We start from the raw sequence: 15,696 nt of genomic DNA on the forward strand, positions 1-15,696 counted from the left end.
AAATTAAAGAAAGTCATAGCCAATTTTGAGCAACAAGCTGGAGAGTCACTTTATGAGGCATGGGAGAGATAAAAAGGCTTACTAAGGAACTGCCCACACCATGATCTAAACAGTCAACAAGAAGTCTCCATTTTCTATGATGGAGTAAATGTAACCACTAGGCAGCTCCTTGATTCACAAAGACCACTCACAAAGAAACCTTCCCCGGTGATAAACGAACTAATTGAAGAATTCTCTAAACAATCTAGAGAATATCATAACCCAAGAAATAACTCAACTAGAGGGATGGTGAATGCTAATTCTGATGACATGGCAATAATCAAGGCAAAGTTGGAAAGCATGGATCTAAGAATGACTAAGATGGACCAATCCATCCATGCCATTAGAGTGGGATGTGAAAACTGTAGACGGCCCCACCTTACTAAAGATTGTGACCTTGATGAGAACGGGAACTGGAAAGCCCAAGTATGTTACTCAAGCGGTGATAGGTATGATGATGATTGGCGCAAACCCAAGAAAGAATGGCTACTATACGATGAGTACAAGAAGGCAAAGGAGGAAAAGTATAAGCAAAAAGCAAGAGGATTTTATCAAAAAGAGGAGTTGGCGCAAGAAAAGAAGTGGGACCTTGAGGATATGCTAACAAGATTTGCAGCTACATCCAAGAAAAGACACAACGATGCCGATGTTGTAATAAAAGAGCAAAAAAGCATGCTTAAAGAGCACAAATTATGACGAGAGATCAACAAACTTTACTTAGGAATCAGCGAGCTTTAATTCTCAACATAGAGAAGCAATTAGGCCAACTTGCACAACAATCCAACCAAACAATGTCGGGTGAACTTCCATGTAATACCAACAAGAACCTAATAATAGAAAATGTGAATGTGGTAACAACAAACTCTGAGAAAGTTTTTTCTCCGATGAGGCCAATCCAGAAAGATAAATCAAAAGTGGAGTTTGATAAAAAGGAAACAAGTCTAGAATCGCAAACAACAACATGGGCTGACGAGTCCAATCAATGGACTCGACGAGTCCGCTGCCTGCTAACAAAAATACCTCTCTTTTGAAATCGTATCAGCCTCCTTTACCTTTCCCAAGCCAAGCCTTTCAGAGCAAGCAGATTCAAGAGTTTAAAAAGATCATAGAGCATCTTAAGGCACTTCAAGTAAACATCCCATTTATTGAAACAATCATTCAAACGCCAAAGTATGCAAGCTTACTTAAGTAACTCTTCACAAATAAAAAAAAACATGGTAGAGGCATCAGAAATAGTTTTGAATGAATTACCAGAAAAAATGGGCGATCCAGGAAGCACTGTACCTTGCCAATTTGGAAACTTGACGACCATTTATGCATTAGCTGATTCGTGGGCTAGTATAAATATTATGCCCTATTCTTTCTTCAAAAAGTTGAACCTTCCAGATGTTAAGCTTATTCACATGACAATCCATCTAGCCGATAAAACGGTGATCCGTCCAAAAGGAGTTTGTGAAGATCTTCTAATCAAGGTGGATAAGTTGGTGTTCCCTATTGACTTCGTAGTTGTGGACATGGAAGAAGACCCCAAGGTTTCAATCATCATTGGAAGACCATTCTTAAATAATGCGGGTGCCATAGTTGATATACGCGAATTGACACTTACACTTAGGTTTGGGAATGATGTGGTTACTTTTGTCACTAATCAAGAAAATGAGCATGAAAATTTAATTAAAGATAAGACTTCCTCAATAGAATTGGGTGATGAATTGCTATAAAAAGTAATCCACATCCTTTTTAGATGAAGAGTTTGCGGCTCAAAAGTACTTAAGGGAATTAGAGAGGTTGCTTGTAGAAAATGAAGACAATGAAGATCTAAGTAACTTTGAAGTAACAAATTCGAGTTTTAATGAAAATAATTTGAAATACGAGGAAGCAATTCAAGTTGATAATAAATAATGGTTGGAAGATGAAAAGGGTGTGATGGCTTTGAAAAATAAGGATCATAACTCTTCAATTAGTTTGCACACAAATAATCAAGAATAAAAAGGGGATAAGTCAACCACAAGAACAAAACCCCGCACTCCAATTTTTACCTCCTTTGAAGTTTTTACTTTTAAACCACTGGATTCTCAAGTATATGAAGAAAGTAAGGTGGAATCAAGGGCTTCAAGTGATGGTAGGATGATTAATGGAAGTGCGGTCAAGGTAGATAAAAGCAAAGGAGCTAGGATGGGACAACAAAAAGAAGAAGAGAGGACAAGAATTGTAATGAGGGGAAAAGGGACCAAACGTAAATACAATGCGATCATTTCTAAAAAGGCAAATGAAAATATGAAGAAGGGTTATATCAAGAAAGTGATACCTCATAAAAGGAGTTGGAAGTTGCAAAAAGTGAAGAAGGGATTCACGTCAGAAGAAATCGCTGAAACGAAGAACGGGAAGGAGTCCAGCTAACGACTCCTCAAAAAGAAGCGCTTATGGGAGGCAACCCGATCTTAGAGTTTGCTTTCTTTTTACCTTTCATTTTCATTTTATTTTTTCGTTTTTTTAGGATTTGTCTTTCTCAATCTTCTTCTTTGTTTAAAATGATTGCTTAAGGGCAAGCAAAGCTCAAGTGTGGGGTATGGTGGCATAAATTTAAAGAACACAAAAAAATGTCAAAAATTTTAAACAGATTCAAAAACTCGTCGAGTCCATTCATAGGTACTCGACGAGTCCATATGAAAAAACGCACATCTACTCGACGAGTAGGTACTCCTACGTGGCGAGTCCACATTTTCACCAAAAAAAATAATTTTTACAATATGTAAATTAGGGGTTTTAACCCTAAAAGTAAAACACTTCCATTCATCAGCCAACACAACACTCGACGAACAAATTGCCTCTCAAGCATTCATCTTCAATTTCTTGTGATTTCTTCCAATTCCCATCAAAAGGTAACATTTTTTACTTCAATTCTTGTTAAAGTTCCAATCTTTGGTAGAATAATGGACCTAATTTGTGCAAAAATCCGATTTTGACTTGACTTGGATTCTAGGGTTTCGATTTCTTGTATTAGAGTGTTTTTGTTAAAATTTCTTGTGAATTAATGTTTGATAGACATACCTGAACAAACCCCTAGAACAAATTTCGAATTTTGATGGATGATTTGGTCCAAATCAGAACTTTGACTCGCACTGTTCATACGACTCACCGAGTCTATTCATGGACTCAATGAGTCCGTATTGGAGGAGCCCAGATTTCTAATATTTTAAAGTTTCTTTGTGTTTGTGGTGTTGTTTTGTCTTGTGTTATGTTACAGAAAATGTCTAGAAGGGGTCAGAGTTCACGAGGAAGCGGTCATGGGGACATCCATGGTTAGACTTTCCACAAATCACTTCCAAATCATCATTGGTTCGCGCTAAGAACAAGTTGGAAACACTGAAGATAAAGGAGATTTACGTGCCCAATAAGATTGACTGGATTTGGATGGGGCAAGCGGGGCTGGAAGAAGAATTTACCCCATATGTGGTCAAGACTTTTCAATAGAATGGATTCTCAATTACATGCGACATATTTACACTTTCTACTCATTTGGTCTTAAGCAGTTAAGACCTTGGCTCATATCATAGATCTGGACTCCCTAATAGCTCTTACTCCATAAAGTTAGTGATTTTAAGCCTTTGCATGGATGATAAGGTCACCAACACATAAAACTCTCACTCTCTTATCTCAAAATGCTCATATCTCATGCATGGCTTGATTCCAACCTCCAAGACTTGATTTTTATGACATTACACCACTAAATAGACTCGAGGGGGGGGGGGGGGTGACCATAGACTCTGGAGCTCAAATATCACATAAAGTTTCCAACTTTTGGGACAAAACCCTAAAATACTCTAATATGATGCACAAAACAAAAAAAGTGACAAATCTTGTAGCTTTATACCTCTAGATGAAGCTCCCAACTCAGATATGCTCATATCCAAGGCCTAGACTCTCACTCCTTCTTCTCTAAAGGTCCTTCTTCACTCCAAGAACACACAAAATCACTTAAGTCTCTCAAATGGACACACACAAGCTCAAGAATGAGGATTAGGGTTTGAGAGGGTTTATTGACTGAGGATGGTGGTAAGGAATGAGGCCATCTCATTCTTTATATAGGGACACCCCTTAATTTGGGTTTTCATTCTGAGCCTAGTACGCCCAGCGTACCCTCTGGTACGCCTATCGTACTAGGTGGATCCGCTTAAAAGTCACGCACATGAGCATGCTAAGCGTACACACACGTACACCCAGCGTACTCAGCTACCACCTTTCTCAAACAAGAGACTTATCTTGCCATAACTTCAAACTTCCATAGCTTCCTCAATATAACTCTGTTTCCAATGAACCTCATATCCATGGAAAGGTGACGAGATGTCCTATGCTTCTAGAAACTCGTCACAACTTTGAGGCTTCCTCATGCCCGGGTTGCAGCCCACGAACCCTAATCATGGTCAATCTGAAACAGGATGTTACAAAAACTATCCATGAATTTATAATTCATATACATATATGAACACTAAGTACAAAAGTAATAGTATTAACTATTCTAAATCTTCCAACAGTACATGAATATACTGGATGCTTATCGCCTATAATAGTTAAACACTGAGAGGGATAAGCGGGTGACGCTTAGTGAGTTCAATAATAAATACAATATAACGTTATTCCATATATATAACAATATGACAGAAGCAAAGAGGGACAAAGAACAACAAAGGCATATGTGTATCATATGACAGACTTTCTATATCAACTAATGATTTAATTCAAAGATTTACAATCAATGAGATATAACAATTTCAACATGATATACATCATAAAACTTCAGCCTAAGTGGCACAGAAAAAAAAATACAATTTTGGATTATCATTTTGCTAGAATGTACAGGCTTTCAGCCCTACCTAGCCCTATGTCAGTACCAAAAGTGATACGAGTCATGCTCTACATGGCCAAAGGCATAAATCCAATACCAGAAATGATACGAGACATGCTCTACACGGCTAAAGGCATAAATCCAATATCAGAATAATATGATACATGCTCTACATGACCAAAGGCTCAAAGCCAATACCAGAAGTGATACGAGACATGCTCTACATGATCAATGGTATAAAATCAATACCAGAATAACACAAGAAAGCAGATTGCACATATAACACATAACATACAATTGTCTATGTATTGAACTCACTATGAAATAACTGAATGATAAAATGGTAATTTAGGCAACACTTCGTTTCTAAAAATGACTTTCTTTGACGAAACAGGGAGTTTTTGTAGATAATCGAGCTTTGAGCGGCCAGAGTTTCAACTGAAAAGATTATTTTCTTGGGTCTTCGAGTGCTCCGGGGCTTGCTTCAGGTGCTAGGGTGATTCTCTAGGCTTCGGGGGGTGTTAGGATAGCTTATAAGAAATGAGAGGGTGTAAAAATGTAAAATTTTCTAAACAAATACAGGAGGTCTCGCACCCTTTTTATAATGGCCTAAACCTCAGGTTACGTTGGGCGTAATCTTAGCGTACGCGGGGCGTACTGGCTTATGTTGCTCTACGCTAAGCGTACTCTCGTACGTTGGGCGTAAGAGCTTCGTGTCACCGACGTGCCAATTGTGTGAGATAGGTGTCCTCCATCCGAAGAAAGAGGCGTCGTGGCTGATTTCGAACATTGTTCGAGTACGCGGGGCGTATCTCGAGTACGCTGGGCGTACGGTCTCCTCGAAGTTTGTGTCTGAAACTTCAAAAATTCATATCTTTCACATACCGGCTCCGTTTTTGACATTCTTTATATCCACACGTAGGTTAGATTATACTCTACAACTTTCGTTTAGACTCTGTCGGCTAATTTTGACTTCATTTTTAATATAATATTTTTAACAGGGATAGGAAAAGTCTGTTAAAAATTCATAATTTCTGCATCCGACGTTCGTTTTCATCTGTATTTTTACCGTTGAGCTACTATTGACGAGATCTTCAATTCTCATTTAGGTCGTGTCAGCTAAAAACTGCTCGATCTATAATTCGAGTTTTGAGTTGTACACTACTATGCTGAATCTTAGAAAAATCATAACTTCCTCATACGAAGTCAGATTTGGACGTTCTTTTTATGAAAATGCTTGGTTTAACAGATAGTAGGACTTTCATTTAGATTACTAAAGCTAAAAAGTAGTTTATTGAAAACTCACTTTTTACGTCATGCGACGTTGTGCCGGTTCTGTCGCGAAACTTTGATAAATCATAATAATTTTTTCGTTATAACTCGGATTTAGATGAGGTTTTCACCTAAACGTTTCTAACGAGATAATTTACAACTTTCTATAACATTAGTTTTACTTATTTCCAACGTAAATGTTATATGTTCGTTAATTTCAATAGTTGACTTCTTGATGAGAATCTCATAAGATTTCTCATTTCTTTCACTATTTTTCGAATGATTCTAAACATAGTTTTACTTTAAATCTTATAAAACTATCTTGTTAGAACTTAATGCTCAAAAATCATATAATATTTAATAGTATTCATTTTTAAGCTATCAAGCTTACAAAACACGATAATTATACAAGGTTATTAACGTATATGTTACATGTTCTCTGATTTAAATTTCAAAATATAAATACAGTAGAAAAAATTACATCTAATTAAATAAGTTACAATCTCTTGTTCAAAATAAAAAGGTATAATTATAAAAACAAATCAACTATTCATATGACATTGTATATGTATATCTTCTTATGATAAATAGAAATCGAAATCATTATATATCTCTTTATCATAATAAATGAATATGTTTATTTTCCTTTGTCACGTGTCACTCTATTAGACATCTTAATTAATGTCATGTCATTTGTCAACCTATTGATTCTCCATTTTAAATTTTAAATTTTAAAATTTCTACTTTAATTATATTATATTAAAACATTAGAATAAAAATTAAAATAAAGTTAATACATACTATAGGGTGATATAATTTCATGTATTTATTTAAACCAACGATTATAATTTTATATAAGTAAAAAAATATTTTTTAATTAATAGTTTATTTAAAATAATTGATTAATAATTTTAAGTTTCTTATGTGAAAATTAAATTAATTTTGTAACCGTCTCACGAGTTTTAAACTAGTAAATATTGTATTAAAGAGGTTCATGAGTTGAAATAAGATTGATTATTTATTTAAACATGTTAAATGATAATCATTTATATAATAAAGAAAACAATCTTCTTTAATAGGTTTTTTTTGCACTTATCACACTCTCATTCATTTTGTGATTATTTTGAATTAATTTTTATTCCATATGTAACTTTGTGGTTTTCCTATTTTATTAAATTCCATATGATATTTAAATTTAATAATAAATGTATATCAATTTTATTAATGGACTTTCCTTATAATTTTAAAATTTTAAAATAAAATCTTGTTAATTTGCTTTGATTATTTTATCTAAATGATTTGTGTAAATTTAAAAGAGAAAAAAAAAACACTTTAATTTTAGTAATTAAATATTTTTTTTATTTTTCTTATAAATTCAAATTTTATTCAAATTTCTAAAATATTTATACATATTTAAATGTTTTAAATATACCCATGTTATATACGGGCTCACACTAGTTTATTTTATACTAAAAAAAAAAAAATCTTATGATCTTGACTTGAAATCTACTAAAAGTATCATACATCCTCTTTACGTTGTAAAGAACCACTCGGGGAAACAGAAAAGACGTTGACAACAAACCTAATTTTTACCCCCATAATATCCAACACTTATTACCTGCATCTCCTTCTCAAGATCTCTTCTGTATAATCATTAATCACCATACCTATTCTGTCGGTGTCCCAACTCCGCTTCCCATCTGCGCATCACCACCAAATACCATATCCAGGTGTGTGTTTTTCATTCAACTCTAGTTGCTTCAGTACATACTTCTTGATTCGATTCGACTTGATTTCGTGCCGGTTGTGCTCTTAAATCCAGTGATAAAACACCCGATTTACTTTGACTTTAATTCAATTCAACATTCGATCAAAACAGGTAATGTTCACAAAACTTGGATCATCTTGACTCGTGGGCTCGATTTGAATTTTGCTAAGATCTAAGGAGTTGGTTCTATCAAGTATATATTACGAAATCTTGCTGGATAGACTACTGATTCGATGCTTTAGGTGCGGAATCTAAGTTCTCATAATGTGCACTATGTGGTTGGCGCTTTGATAGCCCCGACCATATATATGTAATTCGGAAATCAAATTGGAATAGAACCCTTTACATCCAAATTGTCAACAAGAAGGTTCTGTTAAAATCATAAAGATGAATGGTGGTAGCAACGCTGAATTGGCTTCTTCTCTTAGCCCTAGGAGATCAAATATAAACGAAAAACGTGTTTCTTTTGATATCGAAGATGATTTTGATGGAGGATTGAAGGACTCAAATACTGATTATGTTGATAAACATAAACCTAGCTTTTCAAGCTCCAAGAACCCCATTGTCATTGCCGATATACTCAAGACATTATTCCTCATACTTGTGTGGTACACCTTCAGTACATTCTTGACATTGTAAGTGTCTTTTGGTATTATTTGATTTTATTAGCTAGTTTGAGAATTGAGATAATGCAATGTTAGAAGTTAGAACCTAGAACTTAGAATGTGTTCTTTTTTAATGGTAATAGGTATAATAAAACACTATTGGGAGATGATATGGGGAGATTTCCTGCTCCTTTATTGATGAACACAATTCATTTTGCAATGCAAGCTGTTTTCTCAAGGGCAATCACGTACTTTTGGTCCCAAAGATTCGAACCAACTGTAACTATGTCATGGAAGGACTATTTTATGAGAGGTAAAGCTTTTTGGGCCATTTTTCTTGTTTCTTATTCTTTAAAGAAATTAAAACCTGTGATATGTTTCAACATTAATGCTACAGATCCAATTTGCATTTCACAGTTGTACCAACAGCTCTTGGAACAGCACTTGATATCAATTTGAGCAATGCATCACTTGTTTTCATCTCTGTTACATTTGCTACCATGGTTAGTGAATAGTGATCTTTCTGTTTTCACTTCATTTTGTAATGTTTTGGTTGCTTTAGTTAATTATAAGTTCCTCTTTTGTTTTGCAGTGTAAATCTGCTGCTCCTATATTTCTCCTGATATTTGCTTTTGCATTCAGGTAATATTATTTATAACTGTTGTTAACTCTAGCCAATATGTTCTTTATTCTACTATGGATTTTGGGTTTTCTGCAGAGCTTTAAAGCTTAAACCTTTTTGTTCAGTATAATGTTTTCTAAAGGACCTTTGCATGTGCTTTATTTTGCAAATCTTGATTACTCTAACCTGATATTTGACAATATATATATATATATATATATATATATATATATATATATATATATATATATATATATATATATATCAATTTGTTTTGTAGGCTGGAGTCTCCAAGCTTTAAACTTTTAGGCATCATGTTGGTGATATCATCTGGAATTTTATTAACAGGTATGATATTATTTCAAGCATATAACTTTGGACTTCAGAAAAAAAAATGTCGTTTATTTATTTTAATATAATCAAAGTTTGATAGGCAATGATAGTTTATATGCTAGTTTTAGGTTCTGAAAATTATCATCATGATTACAGTTGCACGAGAAACCGAATTTGATTTATGGGGTTTCATTTTTGTGATGCTTGCTGCTGTTATGTCTGGTTTTCGTTGGAGCATGACTCAAATCCTTCTTCAGGTATATTTCAATTTTTTACTTATAACAATTATACAAAATGATTTTTTTGTTTTGTTTTGTTTTAATTAATCTTGTTTCTATCCTTGCTGGATTACTTTGATTCCTATCCAACCTAAAGAAAGAGGTCTATGGTAAGCAAAGCACTTACTCATCTATATTTTTTCAATTTGAATTTACGCATGCAAATTGAAGTATCTTATTTTATTGTTTTTTGAACAGGTTTGAAGAATCCGTTGACCTTAATGAGCTATGTAACTCCTGTAATGGCTCTATTAACAGCTTTGCTATCTCTTATTTTGGATCCTTGGGATGAATTTAGAAGTAGCACTTATTTTGACACCTCAGGGCATATCATCAGGAGTTGCTTCCTCATGCTTTTTGGAGGGATGCTTGCCTTTTTTATGGTAATATATTAATATGATATATATATTTCCTTTATTCTTAAAGAACAAAAAAAAAAAAAAAAAAAAAAATCTGGAACATCTGATGTCTAACTATTTATTAATTGTGCAGGTGTTAACAGAGTACATCCTTGTTTCAGTAACAAGTGCAGTAACAGTGACAATAGCTGGGGTTGTAAAGGAAGCTGTCACTATACTGGTATGAGCAATCTTTATTTATGTTATTATTTACAAAAATAGTCCCTGTGGTATTGTAGAATAACAAAAAGACAAAATGAGGGTAAATTGGTCATTTCACAAGGGGAGTTAACACCCACCTCATTTATAACGGTGCGAGTCAGTGGGACCAAAGCTGCATGTAACAAAATCAGAAGTTGGACCAAACTTGTAATTTCCACAATACCACAGGGACCATTTTTGTAATTTAATCTTTTGCTAATAATTTTTTATTTTGTTTTCAGGTGGCGGTGTTTTACTTTCATGATGAATTTACATGGCTGAAAGGAGCGGGTCTGGTGACCATAATGTTTGGTGTGAGTCTATTCAATTGGTACAAGTACGTGATCTCAAAAAATCCAAATTCTTCTATAATATGTAAACCCTTAAATGAGTATTTATATATTTAATTTATTTTTTCATATATATGATAATGATATTATCAGGTATCAGAAGTTACACAAAGATAAATCGGATATAGGTGAGTCGCCCGGGTCTGAAACTGCAGTCCCTGCAAAATATGTTATCCTTGAGGAGATTAATGATGAGGAGGAAATGATCCCGTGATCGCTGGTCCATCATAAGGAAGAGGTTGATGTATGGAATCAGAAAAAGTAGGTCTAGATAATTAACGTTGAGTAAGTGAGTGTACAAAGTTCCACTATGATTCCTGATAATCTTGATGAAGATTAAGGAAAGGGGGAAGTGAAGTTATCTGATGAATTGTAACTTGTAAGTGTACACTAATATACAATCACCCTTGTATGTTGTATTCAGGGAGAAACAAAACCATACATATTGTCATCATTTTTACATGTTTTGGCCTCCCAATTTTGAAATTCAATAGAGTTTTGTCGTTTGTAAAACACCAGCATTACACGTGACAAGTGTATCTTTTTGGGTAAACTACAGAATATTAATGTGAATTTTGGACGAGTTAGTTATTGAAAATTGTCAAGTTTTAACTCTCACATATTTTGGGCGTATCAAGTTTTAATCAAACTCCATTTGTTTATTATGAGCTTCTATTAATTAGTACGTGATACATATGTCTCACATCCTCATGCCAAAAGATCTTTGGGATTCCCTTCTCTACAAGAAAACATAATATTGGTCTAGCTTGTTTTGATGATAACATGATACCCTAATCTTATTATTTTACTAACTTTTTTTTATCTAGTCTGTAGAATTTAATCAAACTTATTCTTTCTGAAACTTCTACATATTCCGTTTCTTGCATATTGTTTGTAATTTTTGTAATTATTTGTTGGGAAATTTTATTTTTCTTGAACTACTTTGTATTTTATTATTATACACGTCAAAGTCTTTAGTTTTATAAAAATGGTTGGAATTGTTAATGTTGATGTGAATGTCAATGTTAAACTTAATGTCAAAGCCTTCCACCTCCCCTTTGATTACTACTACTCTTGCAAAGTCAACCCTTCCTCGACCACTTCAAAAATTAGAAACGTACTCAACTTCTAATGCTTGTTTTTCAACCCCCTTACTTGTCACATTTTGTTCATGCAGAAGACCAAATTTGCTATGAGCTCTTCAAGAAAGAAAAAGCATAGCTTACATAGATTTCTATAAAGGAAACAAAAAAATATGACACCAAATCGTACAAGTCAAAAAAAAAAAAAAAAAAAAAAGCTCAAAGCTTATCTTCCTCACAAAGACGATGTTAAAAGAGTGGTTCTTTGGTATTAATGCGCTACAATACAAATGTGTTTTATTATTCAACACGTAGGCGGCTTTAAAGCCACCAATATACAACTCAAGAAATTATAACTTGTCCAAATCCTCTTCCACAACAACACAATTATCACTATCCACTACAACCAATCAAAACTCATAACTAAATCAAGTACTTTGGCCCTTTTTTATTTTAATTTAGAAACCAATGGATGATAATTTTCAAGGATAATACCCAAAAATACTAGTTCTTTTTTTTTTTTTTAATCAAAACCTCATAAGGAATTACAAAAATGTCCTTTAAGCAGTCTTTGTAACTTCATGGATAGCTTTCGCCAAGTACTCAACATTGCCAGTTGTAACCCCCGCCATACTGTAATTTTGTACATAATATCTTTACATCATATTTCAACCTCAAAAAAAAAAAAAGTTGAAATTGATAAATAAGGGTTTTAAGGCATATTACCTAATTCGCCCATTTCGGGTCATATAAATATGAAATTCATTTGTCAAGCGATCAACTTGCTCAGGAGTCATCCCACTATAGCAGAACATCCCAATCTGTTTGTTCAACAATATAAAACATAATAAAAAACAAACAATAAAATTATTCAACTTAATGTGCTACAAAATACAAATGTAATTACCTGATTGGTTATGTGTTCCCATGATAAAGGGGAACCCAATTTTTCAATGTTTTCCCTAAGAGCACTTCTCATTCCAATGATCCGGTCAGCCATACCCTGAAAAATAAAAAACAAAAAGTGATCACCATTTTGGATTTGATTAAACGTGAGGGTAAATGACCAATTTGCCCTTCTACCTTGACTTCCTTGAGCCACAATTGCTTTAGATCTGGATCACCAAGAACAGTTGAAACAACAAGTGCACCATGAAGTGGTGGATTGCTGTACATGGGTCTTGCAAGTTGCTGCAGTTGACTTTTCACAGCTATTGCTTGCTTTTCATCTTCACATACCAAGCTACAAAAAAAAAAAAAAAAAAACATTACAATTACATTAAAAACATCAATTTTAATTTAATTATAATTAATATGCATATAAATAAGTAATAGAGAATCTCACCTGAGGCATCCAACTCTCTGGCCATAAAGACCCATATTTTTAGCATATGATTGAGAGCATCCAATCAAATGCCCATCTTCAAGGAAAATCCTAATGGATTTCACATCTCTTTCTGGATCACCACTTGCAAACCCTTGATATGCCATGTCAAAGAAAGCAAAATGACCTTTCACCTGTAATTAAAAAAGTCACATTAAAGACTAATAACTTAAAGAGAAAAGATATATAATTATATAGGGTACATGTACACAAACCTTAAACTGGTAAGACATTTCTTTCCATTGTTCTACTGTAGGATCAACTCCTGTAGGATTATGAGCACAAGCATGCAGCAAAAAGAAAGACCCCTTTGGTGCATTCTGAGAAACAGGCAAGAAAAGAATGTCAAGAACTGAGATATAATGCTCTTTAAGCAATTCCATATGTCATTCTTGATACCTTAACATCATCCATCAGTGAGGCGAAATCAAGACCTTTTGATTCTGGATGATAATAATGGAATGTCCTTTGTGGTACATTTGCATCCCTCCAAATGTTATGGTGGCTAACATTCACATCATGAGAAAAAACGAAACAGATAAATACAAAATCAAGATTCAAACTTTTGACCAAATCTTTATTGTGTACTTACTTGGACCAAGTAGGGACTGGGATATAGATATGAGAATCAGGGGAAAAGCGTTTCTGGAAGTCTGCAAAAATTCTGCATGCACCAGTGCCAGATAAAGCTTGTATAGCTGCAATTCTTTTATCTTTGATCAAGTCAGAATCTTCCCCATAGGCTAACTTTAGGGTTTCCTCAACCATCTTGTTGCTTCCTCCCATTGGAAGATATTCCCTGAAGGAAAGTATATGATTTTAACAGGAGAACATACTATGCAAAATAATTATAAAATTACAAAAGATAGAGGACATCAACTGTTTTCTTGATTTAACAAATCATAAATTTCATGTGATTCGAGTCCATGATAACGAAATATGGGTGTAGAAACAGATTATCTAACACTCATTTTCAATCACTAAGATGATAAGAACTAACAATCATAGTATGAAATTCAAAGATAATAAATGAATTTTATCATGTTGAGAAAAGCAAAGAAAAAGGTAAGAATAAAGCCGGAAGGATAAAAATGGTTGGTGGGATTTGTAAAGATAACAACCATAACATTGATGATAAGTGGATTTGATCATGAGGTTTCATGTAACCCAATGTTAGCGTCGTTTCTAAGCAAGATCTAGCGATTTCGATGTTGCCGATAAGTTTTTAGGCGTCAAAAGCTGGAAATTAACAACTGTAGAGGAGAAGTGCACTGTGCACTTTACAACAATATCTGCATGGGGAACAAATCACTATAGCTATTCATTTGTGATTTACCTCAATTGTTTATTGCTTACCTGAATTTCTCAATAAACAATTTGACGAATGAAACAAGAAACTCGAATTAAAAAAAGGAGTTTATATCTCGTCACTCACATGTTCATGCTTCCAGCAATCCGTCTCTCTGCTTCTCTGACACAATCGAGGACTACCGGCTTCCCGTTATCATCGCGATAAGCTCCCTGGTAATCCGTTGATTAGAAACAATATAATCTAAAGTAATCTCGACCATAAAACCTTGGGATTTGAATATCGGCAAAAATCTGAATCCTCGTGAAAGTGAAAATGAAGAGGAACTTACAACGCCAACATTAACTTTATCAGGACTGGGATCTGCAAGAAACGCTTCAGTCACGCCAAGAATGGGATCTTTGGGCGCAGGCTCAACATTTTTCCACCACGAAGACATGGATCGAGAGCCATGTACCATCGAGCTGGAGGTCAGGATTCGTCTGGTAATTGCTGTCCGGAGCGCCATCGATCGGATATTGAAGGTGTCGCTCTCGGTGTGTGTGGTTTGCGATTGCCGGAGCTGAAGTCCGGGCAGGTTGCTAGGTGCTTGGTTTTGTTGATGGTGAAGTTAATGTTGATGTTGATGATGAAATAGGTGCCGACATTGGGATGCGTAAATATAGCGTCTGACCTTTTCTTTATATTTTTTTTAGTTTATCGTCTCTTTGAATTTTCTTATTTTTCACAGAATATATTATAATTTTTTTTTTTTTGTGTTGCTTCAGGTATTGTTCTGACGTGCGTACAATTAAATCTTTACTTATTTATTTTTCTTACGATCCCATTGGTTTTAAGGACGTTTGGGATTGTTCTTTTAAAATAGTTTATAGTTTATGTTTATTTATAAAGATGTATATTTGGTATCAAAATGTAATCGAGTGATAAATTATATTTTAGTTTTTGTAACTTACAAAAACCGACAAATGAATCGTGACCTCCAGCTCCATACCTTTAACACTATGGGTAGTGGTCACACTCATTCCACCAGAAAAATGTTGTCACATCACGTCAGTTTCACACTCAATCCACCATCAATTCACTAAACATTGGAAATGGTTACCACTCCATAATTTTTTTTATTTATTATTTTTTATTTTTTTTAACATTATATTAAATAAAAAACAAAATACAAACCATAATTTAAAATAAAACCATAATTAATATAAAAAA

At 34.0% G+C, this 15,696-nt stretch overlaps 2 protein-coding genes and 1 non-coding gene across 5 annotated transcripts; 1 reads left to right on the forward strand and 2 right to left on the reverse strand.

The window, feature by feature from the left end:
• On the reverse strand, positions 1 to 107 carry LOC145044578 (small nucleolar RNA R71). The gene has a single exon (XR_013681527.1). It is a non-coding gene; the product is annotated as a small nucleolar RNA R71 (small nucleolar RNA).
• Positions 108 to 7,680: 7,573 nt separating this feature from the next.
• On the forward strand, positions 7,681 to 11,222 carry LOC145041479 (Nucleotide/sugar transporter family protein). Of its 2 annotated transcripts, none has more exons than XM_078989579.1 (12): positions 7,681 to 7,884; positions 7,977 to 8,557; positions 8,671 to 8,840; positions 8,945 to 9,030; positions 9,120 to 9,169; positions 9,430 to 9,497; positions 9,639 to 9,739; positions 9,858 to 9,870; positions 9,959 to 10,143; positions 10,253 to 10,339; positions 10,602 to 10,696; positions 10,803 to 11,222. In XM_078989579.1, exons 2-12 carry the CDS (start codon positions 8,310 to 8,312, stop codon positions 10,921 to 10,923), a joined length of 1,224 nt encoding a protein of 407 aa, XP_078845705.1. In that variant the 5' UTR covers positions 7,681 to 7,884; positions 7,977 to 8,309; the 3' UTR covers positions 10,924 to 11,222. The 2 variants fall into 2 exon arrangements, with proteins under 2 accessions (XP_078845705.1, XP_078845704.1); XM_078989578.1 differs by having other exon boundaries at positions 8,034 to 8,557.
• Positions 11,223 to 12,038: 816 nt separating this feature from the next.
• On the reverse strand, positions 12,039 to 15,155 carry ASP1 (aspartate aminotransferase 1). Of its 2 annotated transcripts, XM_078989581.1 has the most exons (10): positions 14,816 to 15,155; positions 14,611 to 14,696; positions 13,768 to 13,974; positions 13,575 to 13,680; positions 13,391 to 13,495; positions 13,137 to 13,309; positions 12,875 to 13,034; positions 12,699 to 12,794; positions 12,518 to 12,612; positions 12,039 to 12,424 (listed from the first exon to the last, which is right to left on the reverse strand). In XM_078989581.1, the coding sequence occupies exons 1-10, from the start codon at positions 14,990 to 14,992 to the stop codon at positions 12,352 to 12,354; spliced, it is 1,278 nt and encodes a 425-aa protein (XP_078845707.1). In that variant the 5' UTR covers positions 14,993 to 15,155; the 3' UTR covers positions 12,039 to 12,351. The 2 variants fall into 2 exon arrangements, with proteins under 2 accessions (XP_078845707.1, XP_078845708.1); XM_078989582.1 differs by lacking the exons at positions 14,611 to 14,696; positions 14,816 to 15,155 and adding an exon at positions 14,297 to 14,426.
• Positions 15,156 to 15,696: the final 541 nt, after the last annotated feature.

Source organism: Lactuca saligna, chromosome 4 (genome assembly GCF_052625555.1).
Source record: "Lactuca saligna cultivar CGN05327 chromosome 4, ASM5262555v1, whole genome shotgun sequence".
Taxonomy (NCBI): Eukaryota; Viridiplantae; Streptophyta; class Magnoliopsida; order Asterales; family Asteraceae; genus Lactuca; species Lactuca saligna.

Coding starts and splice junctions, on each gene's coding strand:
- LOC145041479 (XM_078989579.1), top strand. CDS start 8,310: ATGAATGGTGGTAGCAACGCTGAATTGGCTTCTTCTCTTAGCCCTAGG. Junction 8,558..8,670: donor TTCAGTACATTCTTGACATT/GTAAGTGTCTTT, acceptor TAATGGTAATAG/GTATAATAAAACACTATTGG. Junction 10,697..10,802: donor AGTCTATTCAATTGGTACAA/GTACGTGATCTC, acceptor TGATATTATCAG/GTATCAGAAGTTACACAAAG.
- ASP1 (XM_078989581.1), bottom strand. CDS start 14,992: ATGGCGCTCCGGACAGCAATTACCAGACGAATCCTGACCTCCAGCTCG. Junction 13,310..13,390: donor AAATGTCTTACCAGTTTAAG/GTTTGTGTACAT, acceptor TTTTAATTACAG/GTGAAAGGTCATTTTGCTTT. Junction 12,795..12,874: donor TGTGGCTCAAGGAAGTCAAG/GTAGAAGGGCAA, acceptor TTTATTTTTCAG/GGTATGGCTGACCGGATCAT.